This window comes from Podarcis bocagei, assembly GCF_964188305.1.
Source record: "Podarcis bocagei genome assembly, chromosome: 16".
In the NCBI taxonomy this organism is placed as follows: domain Eukaryota; kingdom Metazoa; phylum Chordata; class Lepidosauria; order Squamata; family Lacertidae; genus Podarcis; species Podarcis bocagei.
In genome coordinates, this window is record NC_138142.1 from 3,556,430 (window position 1) to 3,573,662 (window position 17,233).

A 17,233-nucleotide genomic window follows, 5' to 3' on the forward strand; every position below is an offset into this window, starting at 1 on the left:
CGCTGCCTCAGAAGCCAAGAAGACATTTGCTGCAAAAGAGGCCCTAGGGCCAATGCTCTCTTTTGCTCCACAGCCAGCTCAAGGAGGGACAAGGCAGGTGAGCTGAATTCGCCCAAATAAAAACAAGAGGCTAATTGCAACAAAAAGCATTTTGCGCCTCCCAGTATGTTGCTCACTCAAAAACATACACCACCCCCTTCCTCCCTGTAAATTACACATCACTAGGTATCAGACCCCAAGGAGTTGCCAGAGAAAAGAAGGAGAAGGTGGGGAAGAGACCCAGACGGAGGTGAAGCCCTGGCAAGGGAGGTAGGAAGGGGAGGAAAGAGGGAATGAGGCAGAAAAAGGGGGTGAGAGAAAAGAGGGGTTGGGAACAGCTGGCCTCTCCAGCACAGCCCTCCCTGAGCTCCAGGAGAGGCCAGGCGGTGGGGCGGGATGCTGAGGGGAGAGACCTCATCTTCATCCAATTAATTTGAAGAGAGGGCTGATGGACACTGCCTGCCACCCAACCGGGTCTGCCAAGCCACTTGAAAAGCAGGCCCTGAAGCGAATCAAGTTGGCAGGCGGGAGACACCAGATCCCATGGCGATGGAGGGCGGGACTTAGGTAGGTGAGGGAGGCCCTCGAGCCAATGAGCGCCGCAGTACTGCTGAATGACAGGAGGGGTGCCCAATAGAGGTATACCTAAGGTGGGATCAAGGGTAGCAAACAAAAAACCCCAGGAAAATTTGGCATATTTAACAAATCCCCCCAGACTGGCATTTTACCTTGAAAAGGAGGACGTGTCCGGAGGGGAAAGAGGACCTATGGCAACCCTAGGATAGAACTAAATTGTGTCACTTTGTCAGCAAGATTAAAAACAAAATAGCACCCCAGAAGCCCAGTGTGGGGATTATTAGGGAGGCAGGAGAGGATATATTATTTAATGATATCCTTCCTAACTTGTGCTAGCAAGTTCCATATTCTAGCAGAGTCCCCCTTTTTAAATTACGCAGCGATCAGCTTCTTGCTGACTCATCTGAGTCTTACTATTAAAGATTCCTTCCTGGTAAAAACCCTTCTAATCCCTCTTAAAAAGAATAAACACAAGAATCTGATTAACGTTACTATAAAAATAGTTTACTCACAGATTCATTCAGGTTCACAGGCATATCCCTGAAGGCAGGCTTAGGTTACATAACAACTAGAACTACAGTGGTGCCTCGCAAGACGAAATTAATCCGTTCCGCGAGTCTCTTCGTCTTGCGGTTTTTTCGTCTTGCGAAGCACGGCTATTAGCGGTTTAGCGGCTATTAACGGCTTAGCGGCTTTAAGAAAAAGGAAACGAACTCGCAATAACTCGCAAGCAAGCCCATAGGGAAATTCGTCTTGCGGAACGACTCAAAAACCGGAAAACTCTTTCGTCTTGCGCATTTTTCGTCTTGCGAGGCATTCGTCTTGCGAGGTACCACTGTATTCCACAAAGAAGTGAGTCCCAAGTGGCTGCGACTAAGCAGTCACTTCTCCAAACACACAGCAACATCCAAAATGGAGAAGACACACTGATCCGAACATGGAGGCCGTGGGCTCCTCCATGCTAGTACAATAGACCGCATCCTCTTCGAGTCTGTCCCAGCTCAGGAGGAAACAGGAAGTCTTAACATGTCCCTAACATGTCCACTGTAGGAATGTTGTACAGAGGTACCTCGGGTTACAGACTCCGCTACCCCAGAAATAGTGCTTCAGGTTAAGAACTTTGCTTCAGTACCTGGGGGTTAATATGACAGCTAAGAATGTGAATTTATTTAAAGATAACTATGAAAAATGCTGGACGGAAGTGAAAAAAGATTTAGAAATATGGTCAAATTTGAAGCTTTCATTGCTAGGCCGTATCGCTGCGATAAAGATGAATGTAATGCCAAGAATGTTGTTTTTGTTTCAAACACTGCAAATTTTGGATGAAATGGACTGTTTCAAGAAGTGGCAGAGACATATTTCTAGATTTGTCTGGCAGGGCAAGAAGCCCAGAATAAAATTTAAAATACTAACGGATGCAAAAGAAAGAGGTGGATTTGCCCTGCCAGACCTTAAACTTTACTATGAATCAGCCGCATTTTGCTGGCTGAGAGAATGGCTACTTCTTGAAAACACAGAGATTTTGGATCTAGAAGGTTTCAACAATGTATTTGGGTGGCATGCATATTTGTGGTATGATAAGGTCAAAGCACATAAAGCATTTAAAAACCATATTGTCAGGAAAGCATTGTTTAATGTCTGGATAAGATATAAGGACCTACTTGAAAATAAAACCCCAAGGTGGTTGTCACCGATGGAAGCGAAGGCTCAGAAAAAGCTCAATATGGAGGCCAAATGGCTGAAATATTGGGAAATTCTGGAACAAGAGGGAGATAAATTGAAATTGCAGAGCTTTGAAAAACTAAAAAACAAAGTGTGAGATTGGCTTCATTATTATCAAATAATGGAGGCATACAATTTGGACAAGAAAATTGGCTTCCAGGTGGAAAAATCAAAATTGGAAACAGAACTGTTAGATCCCAAAACTAAGACTCTGTCAAAGATGTATAACTTGCTGTTGAAATGGAATACTCAGGATGAAACGGTGAAATCTGCTATGATTAAATGGGCACATGATGTTGGACATAACATTATGATGGCTGACTGGGAACGGTTATGGACCACAGGTATGAAGTTCACGGCATGTAATGCCTTAAGAGAGAATATTATGAAAATGATATACAGGTGGTACATGACACCAGTCAAGCTTGCAAAAATCTATCATTTGCCCGATAATAAATGTTGGAAATGTAAAGAAACTGAAGGTACATTCTTTCACCTTTGGTGGACGTGCCCAAGGATTAAGGCTTTCTGGGAGATGATCTATAATGAAATGAAAAAGGTATTTAAATATACCTTTCTGAAGAAACCAGAGGCCTTTCTTCTGGGCATTGTCGGCCAATTGGTGCCAAAGAAGGACAGAACTTTATGTATGCCACAACAGCAGCAAGAATACTTATCGCAAAGCATTGGAAGACACAAGATCTACCCACTCTGGAAGAATGGCAGATGAAGGTGATGGACTATATGGAACTGGCGGAAATGACTGGCAGAATCCGAGACCAGGGAGAAGAGTCGGTGGAAGAAGATTGGAAGAAATTTAAAGACTATTTACAGAAATACTGCAAAATTAATGAATGTTAGAATGATGTTGGAATGAAGTTAAGTGGTTTTAGCAGCAATGTTACAAAGGAGTATGTAAAAATGGATTGTTAACAGGTGAGAATCTAAAGTTATAATAAAAATAAAAAAATTCCTTCCAGTAGCACCTTAAAGACCAACTAAGTTAGTTCTTGGTATGAGCTGAAGATCTGAAGAAGTGTGCATGCACACGAAAGCTCATACCAAGAACTAACTTAGTTGGTCTTTAAGGTGCTACTGGAAGGAATTTTTTTATTTTGACTATGGCAGACCAACACGGCTACCTATCTGTAACTAAAGTTATAATACATTAAGATAAAGGATTAAGATAAAAACAAAGAGGGAAAGGATTTGCTGAATTAACTAACTGAACTGGAATACAAAAAAGGGAGGTGTGAGGAGGTCAGGAAAACAAGTAAATGAAAGACAAGATATGGAAAGATTGATTTGTTTTTAATTGTTTTTATTTTTCTGTATTTTGTATTTTCTCTTCTCTTTTTATCTTTTTTTTTCTTTTTCTTATTTTTGTAACCTTTTCTGAAACTTTAATAAATATCATTTTTTTTAAAAAAAAAGAACTTTGCTTCAGGATGAGAACAGAAATCATGCTTCGGCTGTGCAGCGGCAGCAGGAGGCCCCATTAGCTAAAGTGGTACCTCAGGTTAAGAACCGTTTCAGGTTAAGAACAGACCTCCAGAACAATTTAAGTTCTTAACCCGAGGTACCACTGCACTTGACTGCTATAAGTTTCACATCCCACACCCAGTTCCATTAAGGGCCCCTCCATACTTTTAAAAAAACAAAACAAAACAACAAGCCTTTGTTCAAGGCAAGTGTTTTCTAGTAAATCAGAGCCTCCGAGGCCTTATCAGCTTTGCTGGATGTTGCGCCCGAGTAACTATTCTGGTTTATGTACAGCATAAAATATGTTCTATTTTTGCCAGGAACATAAACTCTTCCTCATCATCTATTCCTAACCATGCCATTTCAGCAAAGCTTGGAGTAAAATATTCTAATATTCTTTTTGCTAAATATTTGCACAAACCCAGTCCTGAAACTGGCAAACCACATCACTAGGTGAGAACTTGCTCTGAACTTTGACTATGAATTTGCTAGAGGCAAATTCTTGTTAACTTTGCTGCATTTTCCTAACCAGTGTCCCTGAAAAAAGAAGGGGGGGGGAATGCTCTCAGGCCTCCTGCAAGGTACCAGGGGTTTATATTTCCTGTAACCCAATGCCCCTGGATTCAAATACAAGAAATTGGTCAGATGCCTGTTTATTAAGTGGGGCGTAGTGGGGGGGGGGGAATGGGCAGATTTCAGCATTATGTCTCTGGCTAACTCACTGCTGTTTTGTATTATTATTTCTGTGGTTGGCTTACTATTTATTTTAAAAAAGATAAATGGGGGTATTTGTCAGCCTTGCTGCTTTTTGAATAATTGGATTGTTTCACTGTTCAAAAATTCCCAGAGGAGAATAATGTTTCTGAAATCCTCAATGTAAATGCAGTTTGCTGAGTTCAGGGACAAGCCCAGTAGGTTTTCAAACTTCTGGCTTTCTTCTAAGAGCCCCCCCCCCCACGCTTTGGAAACACTCCTCTGTTTTAAAAGCAGTTTGGACATGTGGCAGCGTGGGGGTGGAGTGCAGGGTTGCTCTTTGAGAAAGAAGTTCAAAAGTGTGCTGTAGCAAGAGGTACGCTGCATGGTGGGCTAAGAGATCACAGTGTGTTCTCATAAACCCTGTTGTTTTCAGTGAGTGCAAGCAGGCCATGGGGAAAGTGAGATTAAATCCATTGGCCATACACCCAAATATCCATTTGACTACTGGCAACCAGAGCTGGCCCACCCATAGGCAGTGTGAGGCGACCACCTCAGGTGGCAGGATCCATAGGGACGGCAGATCCAGCCTCCAAGGAACGTACCACTGCTGCTGTTGTAGTGGTGGCGGTGGCAGCATACTCCTTGGAGGCTGGATCTGCCTCCTTCTTGGCCGCCTCTACAGCGACCTCTTGGCGAATAGGAGGCACTGCTGGTTTCTTCTCATCCCTAGGGAGGAAATGGGATACGGTACCTGGTATCTGGTATACTTCAGGTATCTGAAGAAGTGTGTAAGCACACAAAAGCTTATACCAAGAACAAACTTAGTTGGTCTCTAAGGTGTTACTGGATAATTTTTTTTATTTTTATATATATTTTATATGTGCATGTACAATTTAAATAATGATTACTGTAATTTAAACATACATAAATATAGTAATCTCATCTTAGCAGGGAAGGCTGTGACCATGTGACTTCTTCTGGTGATAAGCAACTTCAAGCCCTCTTCTGCTCTCTCTTCTTAATGGTTCTTTCTCTTTAAACCAGATTTGGACCAAACATGGGATTGGCCCTGAAAACAGAGGGCTATCCTTTGTAAAGTTGGATTAATAGCCACCCTACCCATCTTGCCAGAGGATTGTTGATACTGGTAAGGGTTATGTCTCTGCATCAAAGTTGCAGGCTGCTCTCCCAAGAGAGACCCACCTGGCTCAATCTCTCTTACAGCTCCTTGCAACCTGGCCATAACCTCATTCTGCAGACAAACTTTAGGGCAGAGAGTGGCCCACAGGTTGGTCAGCATTGTAGGTTTTGAAGGGTTCTCAACTGTTGTGCTATTTTTGAATATTGGTTGTTTATCCATACAGTGGACGCTCGGGTTGTGTACATGATCCATGCGGGAAGCACTTTCGCAACTCGCAGCACCACGTGTGCGCACGCATGGGTTGCGATTTGGTCTTCTGCACATGCACATGCACAAATTTAGCGCTTCTGCGCATGCGCAAGCGCTGAAACCCAGAATTAACCAGTTCTGGTACTTCCGAGTTCGGTGCGGTGCACAACCCGAAGTGTCTGTAACCCGAGGTATGACTGTATAAATTTTGTATTTTTCTTTATTGTTTTACCTAGTGCTATTTTTCTAGAAAACAGGTACAGGTACAGGAACCATGAACACCTCCCTCATTCTCTTAGAATGGCAACAGAGAGGTTGTGGAACATTGTTGTTAGCACTTGAAAATCAAAACTAAGAGAAAGAGAGTATTAACCTTTCAAGTTAAATGCAGTGCTTTGAACACTGTTGTTTAAATTATTGCTATCTAAGCGATCTGTTATTGTGTCTGTGTATGTTATGATGTGGGTGGTGCTGTGGTCTGAACCACTGAGCCTAGGGCTTGCCGATCAGAAGGTCGGCGGTTCGAATCCCCACGACGGGGTGAGCTCCCGTTGCTCAGTCCCAGTTCCTGCCAACCTAGCAGTTCAAAAGCACATCAAAGTGCAAGTAGATAAATAGGTACTGCTCCGGCGGGAAGGTAAACAGTGTTTCCGTGCGCTGCTCTGGTTTCGCCAGAAGCGGTTTAGTCATGCTGGTCACATGACCCAGAAAAACTGTCTGCGGACAAAGTTTGGCTCCCTTGGCCAGTAAAGCGAGATGAACCCCAGAGTCGTCCGCGACTGGACTTAACTGTCAGGGGTCCCTTTACCTTTACCTTATGTTATGATAGCACTATTTTATTCTTTTCCATTATAGAAATGAACCTTTCGCATGATGAATTCTGCATATAAGTTAAATAAGCAGGAAGACAATATACAGCCTTGTCGTACTCCTTTCCCAATTTTGAACCAAGCAGTTGTTCCATATCCAGTTCTAACTGTAGCTTCTTGTCCCACATAGAGATTTCTTAGGAGACAGATGAGGTGATCAGGCACTCCCATTTCTTTAAGAACTTGCCATAGTTTGCTGTGGTCGACACAGTCAAAGGCTTTTGCATAGTCAATGAAGCAGAAGTAGATGTCTTTCTGGAACTCTCTAGCTTTCTCCATAATCCAGCGCATGTTTGCAATTTGGTCCCTGGTTCCTCTGCCCCTTCGAAATCCAGCTTGCACTTCTGGGAGTTCTCGGTCCACATACTGCTTAAGCCTGCCTTGTAGAATTTTAAGCATAACCTTGCTAGCGTGTGAAATGAGTGCAATTGTGCGGTAGTTGGAGCATTCTTTGGCACTGGCCTTCTTTGGGATTGGGATGTAGACTGATCTTCTCCAATCCCCTGGCCACTGCTGAGTAACATGCAAGGTAGGGGACAAATAAGAGTCAAATTCCAACTACAGCACAACTGCAAATTAGATCTCCATTTTCCTACCAAGCCATGCATCCATTTTCTGCGCAATGATGCTGTACTGTGCTCCAGTATTTTAAGTTGTGAATAGTTAAGGCTCATCCTCCTCCTATAATTTTTTATTGTGCACCTTTAAATAATCTGTGTGCTTTCAGAGGATAGGGTGGGGACTCTTAAGAGATGCCAGCATGTTGACTTCTTGAATAACAACTTCACCAATGCCTTCAGTGCTACTGTATGCTGAAATAAGACAGAACAGAGGAGTTTTAAATATTTGTTGTTGTACTTATATATGGTAATTTCCCTACCTGAGACCTTAAGGAAGGCCATGAAAGTCAGTATTACTCTAGTGTATTTCTACATTCACTATTTCCCCCCCCCCCCAGAAGCCTCATTCCAGAGGTGGCTCTCCCAAGTGCAACAAGGGTGTTCTGTGTGAGTGTGCATGGAGAAATAGTATGATTAAAATGACTGTGAAAAGAACTAGAAAATCATGAGCAGAAAATAATCAACCATTTCATTTAGAAAAGGCTTGGGTAAATAAAAAGGTCTCAAGCATGCATTTGGGACAGTAGGTTGTTGGAACAAGCTTGATCTCACATTAAAGGGGCCACAGCACTGAAGTCACAAGGCAGAGAGAAGTAGCCCTCTTTGTGGCTGGGCATGGCGTAGGGGGCAGGCAATACCCGTACCCCTCTCTTGGTGAAGGTCAGCCATCAGAGTGGCCAAGGCCAATTCAGTCCCAAACCCACTTTGGAATCCAGTCTGGTGAGGGTCAAAGTACTCAGTTTCATTCAAGAGCAACTGCAGCTGAAATGCAAGTGCCCTCTCAAGAGAGCATTCGTGATCCTGTGGAAGTTGTGGACCATTAGATCCAGGGCAGGCTTTTTCAGAAGTGATCACATCAACACTTCCTTCAAATTGGTAGGCACCACCCTCGTGCGCAATGACGCATTAGCTGCCCCCTAGACCCACCCGTCGAAAATCAGCACCACCAGTTAGTTTCAATGAGCCAAGAGGTGCAAAGAGTTGAGAGGACAGGTGTCAGGGGCAGTGCCACAAGCACCTTGTTCACGTCACCAGGTTGGTGAAACTGATCCCACAACACTCACGTGGCGCATTGGACACCTAGAGGGATTCTGCATCAATTTCGGTTTTGGAGGTGAGCAACTTTATCCTCAAAGTGTCTTACAAAGAATTCACAACTACTAGATAGCACAATTTGCTATCTATTTATTTGCAAAAATCTTAGATATTGTTAGTCTCTGTTTTAAGGCAGTATCTATTAAGCTCAAGTCTACTGATTGTAATAAAGATGAATGGAAATGTGCTATGCTTGCCAGTATTTGGTTGGCAGCATGTGTGTTTGACACGACTAAACGACTAAACAACAACGTGTGTTTCAACAGAAGTCTGATGAACAAAATGATAAAGCTTTTCCTTTAATTTCACCTCCATGCTAGGGAAAACAGTATGTTTTATATTTCTGACTTTCAGGTCACTGCTATCAAAAATAGATTCTATATTTTACTGCATCTTATTGCATTAGTTACGAGTTACCGGTCTCTGCAGCCACTATGATTCTCCAGCAGTTTGACTACACCTCTGGAGGTACACTCCATTGTCTCTCGAGATAGATGGACACCAACAAGGCATTTTGGTGCACCTTTTCTTGTGAACTGTCCTCAGCTGAAAGGTGGTACAGATAAATTTGATATATAAATTTTTAAAAAGATAAAGAAGTTAGGCCAACGGGGGGGGGGGGATAGCTGAAACCTATCGGGAAAGATCTGCTAACTGCTAACTCAAATTCTTTAGAACTCATGGGGGGTTTTTTTGTCCCCGCGGCCCTAAAATTATACAAGGCCAAAACATTGGCACAGCTCCTTTATGGGTCCTTGTTGGGCCCACCATCCTCTTCTTTCACTCCCCTCGAGAGAATCCAATCTAAATTTCTCAGAGCCCTTTTACAAGTCCCCAGATGCGTTTCAAATGCATAGATTAGAAATGGGGATGATGAGAGTCAAGGCTCATATTAGCTTAGCATCAGTCTATAAGTGGTTGACACTGAAATTGCTCCAAGGTATAGCTCCACTGATTCTTTGTGATCGGTTCGTCTGGCTGGCAGATAGCGGTCCTGAACTCTGCAGAAATTGGGCCTTGCTCCTCAAGCCACCCTAAATTTGGGATTGGATCAAGCAAGATCCGTGGTCAGGCAAATGATTATGGACATAGAGAGACAACAGGACTGCCTGAGGTCCCGATTACATAATTGCAGAACACGAGAGATATGTTGCTGTCCCGGAAGCAGACCTCCATTTCCTTGTATCCAGAAATGCAAGAAGGGCCTTTCCTCTCAACCCCCATCTGGTGGGGCTTGCTGACCTTCCGGACTATAGCTGTCAACATTTCCCCCCCCCCTTTTTTTTAAAGGAAAATTCCCTTATTCAAAGTCCAGGAAAGAATCGGAATACCATAGTTTAAAACTACTGCTAGAGGACAAGAATCCCAAGAATACATTAAATGTAGCCAAATTCTGTGCGTCTGCAATTAATCGCAGGAAGCAAGTGGTATCCCATAATGACCAAACCCCTAAATGTTAATTACAGGGGGGCACGCCAATAATTAATTTTAATTTTTTTATATTTAGATCCTTGTTATATTAAATTGTCCTCTGTATTTCTGATATTTTTTTTTATTTTTTTGTGATCTGTGATATTGTGTGTGTTGATGCTGGTCTGTGACCGTATTAATAAATTCATTCGTTCATTCAATTCCCTTATTCCGAATAGGATTCCTCGCAAGAAAAGGGAAAAGTTGACAGCTATGTTTTGGACAAGCCTAAACTAAATTTTCTCTTCTTAGGCAAAAATCACAAGATGACCCGGATGGTCGCCAGATTCTGCGCACAGATTTGTAGGCGTAGAACACCCCCTGGAACAAGTAGATTGCTAGGAAAACTGCCCTAGCCGGCCTCCTGGGCATCCCGGGGGCAATCTGCATGTTAGTTTAACCTTAGGTCTTTTTGTGTTCATGCAACTATTTTAATTTTAATCTATAAGCTGTTATTGTATATTGTTTTAAATGTCTACAGTCATACCTCAGGTTACAGACGCTTCAGGTTGCATTTTTTGGGGTTATGGACCTGCTGAAATCCAGAAGTACTGGAACGGGTTTCGGCAGTCGTGCATGCACAGAAGCACAAAATCGTGCTTTGTGCATGTGCAAAAGCGCGGAATCGCAAGCCGCGCGTGCGCAGATGTGGCACTGCGGGTTGCGAACGTGCCTCCCGCATCAATCTCATTTGCAACCCGAGTGTCCACTGTATTTCATTCTTGTGAAAGCAGTCTCAGTTGTGCTTCTTGAACTGGTCTTTGACAAGAATAATAAATTACTATTACTACTAGCTGAAACCTAATGCAAGATATTGTCTACAGGTTTATGCTCATAAATCACAACACACACAAAAGCATTCCATCATTTTATTATGATATATAAGGTTTTTAGCAATATTTAAAATTCTTAAATTATTTTCTATTAGTCGAATAGAAAGACATTATTGACTAAAGGATGTGGGGAAATACCATATTTATATAGATATAAAAATAAAAAGGCACTGCAAAACACCTTATCACAAAATATAAAACAGCAGAAATACTTTTGTAAGCACTTAGAAAGAGCAGAGCTACAAAAATAATTACATATCTATGTCAACAGAGCCATTACTTCCCCTCTGACCATCAAATCAGCATCCACTGCCTTCTTTAAGCTTTGGAATTTTACTTTCAGTTTTCCACAGATGTAGTGGCTTTTGTGAATGGGAAAGGAAAAAAGTGTCCCAAACTATTAGATGATTTAGATGTAATGCCAAATTATGATTTGCACAGCCAGAGCATGGTTTTGTCACGACTTAGGAACAGACAACTCGCAATCTAGGTACCAAAACACAATTTGGAAGCAAGACATGGCTTTCACATTCCTCTGAAAGCCATCGTTTGGGAACATCAGTCCACCCTACGAGGCTGTTGTTTAAGATAGCATCTGGGGATTTGGAGGGTAGGTGTGGAAAGAAGGAAACCACACCAACCACTGTTTGCCTGAACATCTGGAAGTAAGGGTTTGGAGTCTATGCTTAGTGCAAACCATGGTTTAAAAACATGGATTAAAAACAAATCCATTAATTTACTCAATGCTTAATATTAAACACGACGCCAAGGCTTGCATGTAGCTTGGGCAATGTCTTGTTTCAACTGAGAACACCACATGGATTTTTTTAAAACCACCCAATCTAACTCGGTGGAGAAATTCCCATTCATTTAAAAAGGAATAAATCCTACTCTTTCCCCCTATGGAACTACTTGCAATTTAAAAAAATACCACCTGAGGGAAAGAATTATTGGATTTGAGAATACAGGATGCCTGCACCTGCTTTTCTGAAGAGAAGCAGCTGCCTGAAAGAGGCTTGTATCCGGCCCCTCACCTAAGCGGCCTGCTAGCACAGCCATAAAGGGTGTGGCAATGTGAAAATGTGTTTGGGGAATTGTGTCCTTTTGTGAAACGTCTTAAATGCTACAGTGTTTTGGGCCTTTTATTTGTGTATATTTGTGTGCGCTGTAATTTAAACCACCTGGAGAAGGGTGTGGGGCTTGAGCATGCCTGGAAAAAGGCTGTTCTGCCTCATGAGAGTAAACAAAACCAAGAATGTAGAGGACTTTCTGAGGCTATCTGTTGCTAGACCTGAGCTGCATGTGCTATCAGACTCATGAACTTGAAAAACTTGCTCTCTTCAGCTTGCCCGTGTGTTAATTTGGGTGATAAAAAGTCAACCACAGCCAAACCAATGGATTATTTAAAGTGGCCTGAACTCTGGTCATATTCACGCCCTACCTTTAAAGCTCTCCTACACTGCTTGAAGTGACATGTCTTCTCCCAAAGAGTTACGGCACTCTTAACAAGCTACAGTTCCTTGGATTCTTTGGGGGGAAACCATTACCGGTGAAGAGAGATAATTATAATTTAAATGTCTGGTGTGGGTGTCATTCTACAACTAGATGCTAGTAACTTCTCGATTTCTTCAAACAATGAAAGCTGGGATTCTCGGTAAATTCACCTTTACATTGAATACCCACATCCTGTGCTTTTAATGTGCCTGCATGGAAGCATGCACTTTTAGTCTTCATTTAACACCAATAAATTCTCTTTCCCTGTCACTGTCTTGTGTGTGCAAATTTGGTTGTGTCTAAATGCTACACAATGTCTTCTTCATTGGCTTGGCAATTCACATACATGTTAGTCAAAGCCCATTCTTATGTTTTCGCTTGTGTGCAAAACTTTTGCTTTTCTCACATGCTTTAGTGCAAGGCGTGAGCACACATTTGGATCTAACTGCTTACATGATGATAGCTTGGTGGGAAGAGTAACACCATGCATGCACAAGTTCTCAAATTCAATCCCAAGTTTCCCAGTTAGAAGGCTGTGGAGGAATCTCTCAGCCCAAGACAAAAGCACATCACTGCTACCCATCTCAGACAGCACCAGACTAAACAAACCAGTGGTCTGACTGAGGCCACTCCACACCACAAATGTAAAGCACTCTTACGCCCCTTTAAGAATCAAAGCTTCCCCAAAGATTCCTGGGAACTGTAGTTTGTTAAGGGTGCAGAGTCGTTAGGCCTTTAAGAAAGTGCAGTTCTCAGGATTTGGGCAGGGGGCAGGAGCCCTGACTCTCACGGTGCAGTTGTGACATAGGAGAGCTTTATCTATTAATTGCCACCACACACACACCATTTTTTGTGGAATGCAGCCAGTTTGGGTAAAGGTTTCTATCTTCCATTTGTGTATAGAGTTGTGAAATATAAAAGTTTTAGAATTAAAGCATTTCAATACAATATTCAAGAAAGGTTTGGGCACTACAGAAGTAAGGCACTCAAGATTTTAGAAGCTGTGCTTAATTTACTCAGACTGAATAGCTGGCAATCTCAGGGTGGGGGGATAAATATATAAAGTTCTGTCACTTAAAAAAATAGCATCCCCCTTTTTAATGGGGCAAATAGTTCCCTTAATGTACAAAACGTGCTCTGAATGCAAAATTAATAATAACCCTACACAACATAGCATAGATAAAGCAATTCTAAAGTCCTACCTCAAGCATTCAGGTCTTCAGTTGTATAAAAAGCTTCATCTTATATTTGCAATTCTTCGGAATCTGGTAACATATAAACTTTCTATCACCCATTATACTCTGGATATCATGGGTCTTGCCTGGCTAAAGTCAATAGTAATTCTGCTTTAGTGGAACGGCATGTGCAGATGTTAAGTTATGGATGGGGGCTGGATGGGTGGAGAGTTCAGACTACGGTGTCCTTCCAAGTGATTAGAAGAATTACTATTCCTCTCTTTTCCCCTCTCCACATTTCTGATGTAGGATAAATTTACAAAAGTGAGGTTTGAAGTCTTGTCACCGCTTGGCAGGATGAGCACAGACAACCATTTACCCACTTGATGACCAGTTGGGAAACTAGCCGCGCGGAAGAGTGCCTTCCTTCACTTTGCAATGATACAGCTGTTCTGGAACCACTTGGCGCGGACAAGCCCTCAAACTTTCTGCCACAATTTCCCACAGTGCTTCTGGGAAGCCCACAAGCAAGATGCAAGTCAAACAGCACCTGCGATTCCCCACCCACAAGCACCCCAAGGCATACTGATAAATAGTCATCTGCATTCAGCATCTGTAGTAAATAACCTTTTGGCTAACTGTTTACCTGTAACAGTTCTCTGTTCTCAAATGTGGGATGCATGCATACATGATGTACCCTTAACGTACATCTTTAATCTGAATCCAAGAATTTAAAGGCTGCCATTTTCCAATACAGAGCTTCTCCCACCCTCCACAACATACACTTTTTAAAGGGATGTGATGGAGGTTGATTATGCCACACAACATGGCTTATAAATTTAAAAAAGTTCAAACGACGTTTGCCATCACTCACCATGGTAACATTTTGAGGCAATAGCTTTTGCAATAAACAAAACTAAGGCCTGGGTCTCACTTGCCTTTTAGTCTTGAAGTCAGGAAAAACAAGCCAGCATTGCAGAAAGAGCAGTGAGATGTTTGTGATGAGTCAGTAAGAATCCATTCATGTGTAGGAGCTATATGATACCCACCCACCCACAATTTATTTCCATGAACTTTTCTGCCTTCAATAAGACCGGCATCATATATTCTGAACACTTTTAAAAAATCTGCATAATAGTCGCAAGGTACATGTGCAGTTGACTTAAATGAACTCTTTCCTCCATTCAAAAGAACAAATATGTCTAAGCAGCATAATGGATATGTAATAATTGTTGCACATTAAGATGCACTATTTGTTTAACCATACATCTTTCCCCATTCGAAAGGACAGCTCTTAAAAGCAGTATGTATAATGACAATCAAGACAATTGTGCATTGTATGCACAACTGTCGTTAACTTAACAACTGCTTCCACAACTAAGCCAATACTTTCAAGTCCCTTCCCTTCATTCTGTTGTCCATACAGTCACTTCCTGTTTCATCCATTTACTTCAGGTTTACTAGGTTTGTGAATCTGCAAATCTGAAGAAATGTCATTTCCCCTCCTCATACCCCTAAAGAGCTAAGCTTCCCTTCCGGGAAATCTTGGCCTGAGTTTTACAGTCCTTTATTCCAGAAAGTAAAAAAAGGCCTTTGGTCTCAAACACAGTCTTTTAAAAAGCTATTATCTTCCAGATCTTTAGCAAAAAGTAAAAAAATGCAGCCTCCTGAAGGAATGAGTCCACGTTAACTCTTTCCCCACACATTCAACTATACGTCCAGCTATTTTCCATCTGTTATATCCACACAAGGAGGCAGGTGCCCAAGGAATCTTCTCGTTGGCTTCCTTTATAAAGGCAGCTGGTTGCCAAGGAACTGTAAACGCCTGCTTTCCACGAATGGCCCCTGTGCAGCAGGGATTTGGCAACTCCTGCTCATTGGCAAAAATGGCGCCCTTTGCCTTTCCACCCCTATCTATTGTGCTGGGACTTCCACTTAAGATCCCAGGACAAAATTAATGTTTGATATGACTAAGAACTGCCTGCCATGATCTACCTGATGTCTTTGCAAAGCCAAGTCTTTGCCAAACTGGAGATGATCTTCTGTGACACAATCACTTTCTCTAAGGATATATTTGGCCACATCCTACATGCTACAGAGGGCCCACACACTACCCTATAGTAAGCTTTCTAAATGGCGACCAAGTAACGGAAGGCCCTCACTACTGAAAATGCATTCAAGTGCTAATTAAAGAGGTTCAGCACATGAGAATATCTCCCTCAGCTGCTTCTAGGAGCAGGGAAGCTACTTGGCATATCCAAGCCTGTGTGTGAAAGATGAATGATCCTGGAGCCATTTAATGGATGCCCTCAGCCAAAGGCCATTAAGTCTTAAAAGGCTTCTCCTCTGGCGTAGGCCTATGCCTTACGTTGATGTTGTAGTCAAGAGTTCTTCAGTAAACAAAACACTGCATTAAACATTTTCTGTGTAGACAATGCAGGGGCTGTTCTCCTCACAAAGCTCTAGCTGCACACTTGAGGCAAACCACCTTTTGGCGGAACCAAGGCTATAGTTGAGTGTGGTCCGGTATATGTTCTTGGCATGTTTGGGGAAGATGATTGTTGTACTCTGGAACCTCAGGGGTTTCTGGCGCGGCTCAAAGATGAGTTGGGACTTGTAGTTTCGCCATGTGCAGTTGGGGGCAGCAATGACGGTCTCACTGTAAGTGGTGACAGTGGGCATTGGGCAGTAGAAAACATCATCCCTGTAATGCCTCTCAGAGCCATATTTTACCTCAGAGTTGCACCTGAAATTTAAAAAGGGGGGGGGGCAACAAGAAGTCACGCACAAGAGCTTCAGTGGAGCCCCAACAAGATCCAACCAAAGACCTGCTCAAGTCCCACATCCTGTTCCCCACAGCAATTACATCCTCCTTTGCTGAACCCTTTGCTCTCCAACAAGACGCAACCATATCTGACCCTGAGTTGCAAGTTTTGGGGGGCCTGTGGGCACATTTGGAAATGCTGAGAAAGTGCCGTAGGTCCCACTCATAAAATGGCTGCCATAGGGGCATGACATAAAAAGTAGGAAAAGAGGCAGGACCACCCCACAACCCCCAAAATTGTGTCTAGAAGGAAATGGGACTTCCTAGCAACTCTTGCAGCACTTGCTTTTGCCTGCCCCGTTCAAGTCTTGTGAGAGTCACACGAGAGTTGGCACTTTCCCCTTTCTGGATAAGGATGTTTAGGGCTGCAAACTCACCAGGGTTTCACTGGAGCTGAGTCTTGTCAGCTGGGGCCTGATCCTGCCCTTTTTGCTGCTTGCGCGAAGCAGAGATGGCTCACTAGAGTGCATGGGCATAGCCAGGATATATTTTTTTGGGGGGGGAGGCTTTATGTTGGGAGAGCAGAACCGTGATACAACTGGTCAGTTAGTTAAGTATTTTTATTCATTTACTTGATGGGGCAGCTGCCCCTTGCACCCCTTGGCTACACCCTTGGCTACACCCGTGTCTACTGCCACACACATGTGTATAACAGTGATCCTCAGGTTGCAAAAACCTCGGGATCCAGCCGGACCTCCAGAACGGATCCCATTCGCAACTGGAGGTACCACTGTATGTGATTAGGCAAATGTAGCCAGTGGTTGCAGCCTGACCAGCCCAGCAGAATTAGGGATTTGTTGGCAGTGGGGCAGGGCAGGTCCTGCAAGCCACCTCTACAGGGAGGGAGACCAGGAGTGGTGCCAACTTGAAGAAAATACTGGGGGGGGGGGAGGTAAGCCCCGCCCCACATAATTGATCACATGACGCAGCACACACACATTATTTGAA

At 43.0% G+C, this 17,233-nt stretch overlaps 1 protein-coding gene across 1 annotated transcript in view; it reads right to left on the bottom strand.

Moving 5' to 3' along the window:
* Positions 1-15,661: 15,661 nt before the first annotated feature.
* RFLNA (refilin A) overlaps positions 15,662-17,233 on the bottom strand; it is a 57,022-nt gene continuing 55,450 nt past the window's right edge. Inside the window, 1 exon segment of the mRNA XM_081174485.1 lies at positions 15,662-16,207. Within this exon segment, the coding sequence (XP_081030611.1) occupies positions 15,874-16,207 (334 nt within the window). The 3' untranslated portion in view covers positions 15,662-15,873.